Genomic DNA, 6,416 nt, shown 5'->3' on the forward strand with positions numbered 1-6,416 from the left:
AGATTCAGATCTTTTCTGGTCATGTACTTCTTACTGGAAAAATGTACAGAAATAAGTCCCCAACACTCATTTCATCTCATTATCTCGAGCTGCTTTATCCTGTTCTACAGGGTCGCAGGCAAGCTGGAGCCTATCCCAACTGACTACGGGCGAAAGGCGGGGTTCACCCTGGACAAGTCGCCAGGTCATCACAGGGCTGACACATAGACACAGACAACCATTCACACTCACATTCACACCTACGGTCAATTTAGAGTCGCCAGTTAACCTAACCTGCATGTCTTTGGACTGTGGGGGAAACCGGAGCACCCGGAGGAAACCCACGCGGACACGGGGAGAACATGCAAACTCCGCACAGAAAGGCCCTCGTCGGCCACGGGGCTCGAACCCGGACCTTCTTGCTGTGAGGCGACAGCGCTAACCACTACACCACCGTGCCGCATCCCCAACACTGTCTCTTGCAAATCTGCTGTAAATGGGGCCCAGATTAGACCTTATCAAAATATCCAAAGGCCTACATATAGTCATAAATACTGTATGTTTATGAGAGTATATTGGATTTGAAATGAAATAAGTGAATAAATAATGCAGACTTTGAGCCTTCATGGACCAAAAGTAACTGAACAATCTAAAACAATCATAAGGTCAACTTTCATAAACTGTCGTTTTTAATACTTGGTAGCAAATGCACTTTAGTTAAAGATTTTTCAGAAATTGACAAAAGAACTATGAACCTTCTCATTTTTTTTTGTCGTCACAACTAAATATCATTCAATATGTTAAGTAGCAGGTGTTGTCTGAGGAACTTTTGCTAACTGTGTTAATACAGTCTGCAACCATCATCAGGTGAAAGTCCAAATTTCAACGTGTTGGACAGTGAGGCAGCTACAGTGTAAAAAGTAATTTTACAGGGTTTTTTAAAAAATTATTTATTTATGTATTTTTTAACAGGGATGCCACATGCTAGCTAACATCTCTCCATGGAACGAATTTATATATATATATATATATATATATATATATATATATATATATATATATATATTACACACACAATACCAGTCAAAAGCTTGGAAACACCAAACTTTTCAAATTCGATATTTTTATTTATTTTTTTCCTACATTGTAGAACAATACTGAACTCATCAAAACTGTGAAATAACATATGGAACATATGGAATTATATGGTAAACAAAAAAAGTGTTAAAAATCATTTCATCTTTTAGATTCTTCAAAGTTGTCACTATTTACCTTGATAACAGCTTTGCACACTATTGGCATTATCTGAACCAGTTTCATGAGGTAGTCACCTGGAATGCTTCTCAATTAACAGGTGTGTCTTGTCAAAAATGGAATTTCTTGTCTTCTTAATGCATTTGACACCATCAACCAGTAAAGCGTAAATAATAAAAATACAGTAAATAGCCCTGTTCGACAACTGTAGTAATCCATATTATGTCAAGAACCACTCAACTAAGTAAAGAGAAATAACAGTCAGTCATTACTTTCAGACACAAAGTGTCTTTTAGTTATTTAAAATAAAGAAAATACATCGAATTTGAAGGTGTTTCCAAACTTTTGACTGGTACTGTATATATCTCATCTCATTATCTCTAGCCGCTTTATCCTTCTACAGGGTCGCAAGCAAGCTGGAGCCTATCCCAGCTGACTATGGGCGAGAGGCGGGGTACACCCTGGACAAGTCGCCAGGTCATCACAGGGCTGACACATAGACACAGACAACCATTCACACTCACATTCACACCTACGGTCAATTTAGAGTCACCAGTTAACCTAACCTGCATGTCTTTGGACTGTGGGGGAAACCGGAGCACCCGGAGGAAACCCACGCGGACACGGGGAGAACATGCAAACTCCACACAGAAAGGCCCTTGCCGGCCACGGGGCTCGAACCCGGACCTTCTTGCTGTGAGGCGACAGCGCTAACCACTACACCACCATGCCACCCCTACTGTATATATATATATATATATATATATATATATATATATATAATTAAATGAACAATTTTCAGTAAAATATTTCATTACTGTTTAGCTGGTGGAGGTTTTTTTTTTTTTTTTCTTTTGGATATCCAAAAGAAAAAAAAAACCTCCACCAGCTAAACAGTAATGAAATATTTTACTGAAAATTGTTCATTTAATTTATCCAGCAAACTCAGTCATGCGAAGATTTAAGGTTAAATGTGATCCAATATTTTATAACATTTCAGATTTCTGTGATAACTCGGATACCCATGGTCTGCTGGAGAAGTTATTCTCAGATTTGTCAAGATATTATTTGAATCACGGGCAGCAAATGAGTCAAACAATGTCAGTGAAATTGTGTCTGTCTGAAGTAGAACAGTTAATGTCAAAACCTCTGGAACAGCTAGACCTTCGTTCTTCATCAAACTCAGACATTTACAACTTAATCTCCTAAACAGAATGAAATTTTCACTCCGTGATGTTAATTTGTTGTTGGTTTTCAGGAAAATATTCCTTAGGGACATTTAAATGTCCCTCTTTCATTCTCAGAAACCAACATCAATGACTCTCTATTACTATTCTTCAGTTAATACTTCAGATTTTAACACTCTCGAGTTTATAAATTTACCGTTTATAAGTTTCTTTTTAAAATCTAATTAAAATGCCAATCAAGACACAGACGACTTTGTCAGGTTTGCAATGTTGTGCAGTGTTTAATAATAATTTCTCTTATTCTTTTTCTTCTTGCCGTTCTTGCTCTTGTTGTAGAGCATCTTCAGGGCTTCCTGGAAGAAAAGGGCAGAAAAAATGAGATTTGAACTTTTTTATCCCTGTGTAAACTCTCCAAAATATTGTTGTGTATCTCAGAACTGAATATCAGCACATGTCCAGTTTTTATTAAAGATCCTTACCGGCTTGTAACCAGCTTCCGTCGCCTTCAGGATAGCGTCCATTTCATGCACCTACACACACATGAGGAATGAGGGATCGGTGAGTGAGGTTTTGTTTCCACATAGCCAAAGATAATTCATCATTTCAATGTCAAATATTTTTAAGACTCTGATATAAAACACTTGGTACATGTAAATTGCGTGAGTGTGTAAACTGGTACAGCTGGTAGATTGTGTGTGCACTCACTCTGGCATGCAGGAGCTTGAGATCTCCGATCATGTTCATAATTTCGTAGTTGTTTTTGCCCTCCAGAAGCATCCAGGTGATCTTTTTCACCAGGTGTGGGTGGATTTGCTCAGCCAGAGCTAACATGTAGTCATCTGCAGAGAGAGAAAGAGACAGAACAGAAATGGAGTGAATGGTCCCAGCCATCCAATCATGTAACATGGGCGGGGCTCCAGCACCAGGCTCTTTCTATCCACTATTACTGAGTAACAAAACAAGAGGAGTTGAAGGCAGGTGCTTGTAGAAGTTTTCAGCCTCCACAAGGAAACACTTCCCCAGCCGTAACGGGGAGGTCAAAAAAGTGGAATAAAACTCTGAGCTGTAGAGCAGGAGTGTAAATGAGCCAGATGGATGTGTGTGTATGAGTGTGAAACTCACATGCCATCCGGACCTGTTCGTCTACTGGAGATGACTCCAACATGTACAGAGTCAACCGTTTCCCAGCTGGTGAGTATGTGGGTACATCCTGGGAACACAGGAAATTATTATTATTATTATTATTACACAATGAGATGAGCACCATTCTTCACTGATACAATGTACTGTAATATTAAGCATGCAGAATATTGTTAATGTTATTGAACCTTATTTGCAGCTGGAACTACAGCTGGAACATTTCTTCACCAAGAACATCCTCAACAGCTGGAGCACTTTCTCCAGTTGGAACGTGCTCAACAGCTGGAGCATTTTCTTGAACAAGAACATACTCAACAGCTGGAGCACTTTCTCCAGCTGGGCTTTTCTCCACAGCAGGGACAGTGTCTACAGCTGGATAGTTGCCTCCAGCTGGCACGGAGTCTGCCACTGGAGCATTCTGGACATCTGTTTACAGAAAAAAAGAGCACCAAATCAATACATAGTTCCAGGCTGCGTGCTGAACTGTATCCTGCTGTACAAGTACATTTGTGGTGAAAACTATTCAGCAAAAACTGCTAGCTTGCTGGTGAGAGAGTTCACCTGCTACACAAAAGCCCCATCTGTGGCTGCGTCATAAACCGTTTCTGACCATTCGAAATAGTATAACACCATAGAGTTATGAGTCGGGGCCATACGCCCGATTTACACCCGATGGAATACAGTGTGTGAGAGAAGGAGTGTGTTACAGCTGTCACTCACATTGCTGTTCGATGGTCTGTGCACCGGTCCAGTACAGATATGGGTGGGGCTTGAGTATCTGTCTGATTGTATACATGGCAGCCAGGTTCCTTTCCTAGAACACACACCCACATGCAGCCATTAACACATTTTATTCCATCTTATTTCTCTCTGATCAGAATAAAAGGTGTCAGTTAGTGACGTTAATCAGCAAGCCGTCGCCTCTTGTGGTAACTTGGGATCGTGTTTTCATGGAATGGTGTTCTCGATGTATCAGGGATGCAGCACAGGTCGGCAGGTGTTCTGTGCAGTTTGAAGCTGCTTGCTCACCGTGTGTGTGTGTGTGTGTTTACCTGTTCAAACTTCTGTTTGAGTTCAGCCTGTCTCTCTGCTTTCGTCTGCGCTCGACCCACAATCACCTGCCTGCCGTTCAGCATCTGTCCATTCATCTCTGCCAGAGCCTGCACACACACACACATCGCTATATATACTGTATACACACACACACCATTACCCAGAGGTTTTCCTGCTGTAAGGAAACTTTCCACAAGGTTATACACGACTGCACTTGGCTGCAGTGTACACTCACCCTCTGTGCATCCTCGTGCCTGTGGAAACTGACAAAGCCGAAACTTTTGGATTTCCCGCTCTCATCTGTCATGACGCGGGCATTCACCACAGGACCTGCAACACACACACCGACAATTTTAAGGCTTAGTCCTAACTCTAGAATACGTTCATCATGTTTATTTCCTGATCAAGTGCAGAACACATTATGTTCATGTGAATGTGTTGAACTCCTCACACTCTCTGTTAGGGATCCTCACCAAACTTGCTGAAGATGGTGTTCAGCTGATTGTCGTCCACGTCGTCTCCCAGGTTTTTGGTGTAAATGTTGAATGGGTGAGAGCAGGAGCCCACCTCAGCCTCACGCTGCTCACGGACCTTAAAGTGCTCAATGAAACTGTAACACAACAGAGACGCTGCTCTTAGAGTCTTTATCTAAACACTGCTGTCAGACGTTCTGCCTACGCCAGCAACATGACAACTTCATGTTCAATGAAATACCTTCAGAAGAGCAAACAACCTTTATTAACAGTAGAAGGATTTCAATAAATGTCAAATGGAATTACTTAAGGCACAAAAGAAGAAAAGTAAAAGAGTCCTGACATTTGACCCCAGGCTGGTAAAAATGTACTAATTTACATGCAGCTTACACTTTACGGTCGTTCAGCAGTTTTCTGTTCAGTTTCTTCTTTGCTAACTCTGCTGCCTCCATAGACTCGAAGTGGACATAGGCATACCCTTTGGACCCGTTCTCATCTTCTACCACCTTCAGGAGAGACATTTTATATCATCACACAGAACTGAGGTCAACCTGAGCGAACACAGGACTTTAAAATGTATTAAAAACATGCTAATCCTGCTACACAGATGCTATTCATATCCGAACAGTTCAAAGCCCGAACCTTGCACGACAGGACCTTTCCAAAGACGGAGAAAAGGTCATAAAGGGACCCGCTGTCAATTGACTTGTCCAGGTTTTTGATGACAAGGTTTCCAATGCCGGTTTTCCTCATGGATGGATCCCTCTGAGACCACATGATCCGTATCGGCCGCCCCATCAGGAGCTCAAAATTAAACATTTTCATCGCTCGCTCAGCTGAGGGAAAGAAAATAAATTACAGCTCATTGAGTTTTGTGCCTTTTATAGGAGGCACAGAATTTGACTTTATCCATGTAACAAAGCAGTAAACTAATCCATCAATTACACATGCACCCTTAAGCCAGCTAAACTGCAATTTAAAATGCAGAAACAGTGTAGGGAACTGCGTTCTCCTGTCTTCTGTATGGTTTGTACTGTATTACCATCAGCTTGATGGTGAAAGTTGACATAAGCATAGCCGAGTGAGGAGCCGGTGTCCCTGTCCCTGCAGAGACGGATGGAGCGAATGGGTCCTGCAGGGCTCAACATCTCCAGCAGCATCACCTCCGTGATGTCAGGGTGCAGATCACCCACATACAGTGCGGCCATCATGGAGTCTGGGTTCATTTCAGCTAAAGAGAAAAAAAAAATCATAAATCAAACTCTCAGTGTTGGAGAAAAGCAATAACACCAACTGAACTGCTAACTGAATGTTTAGTACGCCTATCAAC

General features: G+C 41.6%; 1 protein-coding gene across 1 annotated transcript; it reads right to left on the minus strand.

Annotated features, from left to right (window-relative positions):
* Positions 1 to 2,701: 2,701 nt before the first annotated feature.
* Positions 2,702 to 6,312, minus strand: LOC132888939 (polyadenylate-binding protein 1-like). Its single transcript, XM_060925029.1, has 12 exons — positions 6,129 to 6,312; positions 5,729 to 5,922; positions 5,477 to 5,592; positions 5,087 to 5,223; positions 4,849 to 4,979; positions 4,613 to 4,720; positions 4,281 to 4,374; positions 3,796 to 3,986; positions 3,543 to 3,630; positions 3,126 to 3,259; positions 2,900 to 2,950; positions 2,702 to 2,773 (listed from the first exon to the last, which is right to left on the minus strand). The coding sequence occupies exons 1-12, from the start codon at positions 6,310 to 6,312 to the stop codon at positions 2,702 to 2,704; spliced, it is 1,500 nt and encodes a 499-aa protein (XP_060781012.1).
* Between the last annotated feature and the right edge of the window lie 104 nt (positions 6,313 to 6,416).

The sequence above is a fragment of the Neoarius graeffei genome, chromosome 7, assembly GCF_027579695.1.
Source record: "Neoarius graeffei isolate fNeoGra1 chromosome 7, fNeoGra1.pri, whole genome shotgun sequence".
Taxonomy (NCBI): domain Eukaryota; kingdom Metazoa; phylum Chordata; class Actinopteri; order Siluriformes; family Ariidae; genus Neoarius; species Neoarius graeffei.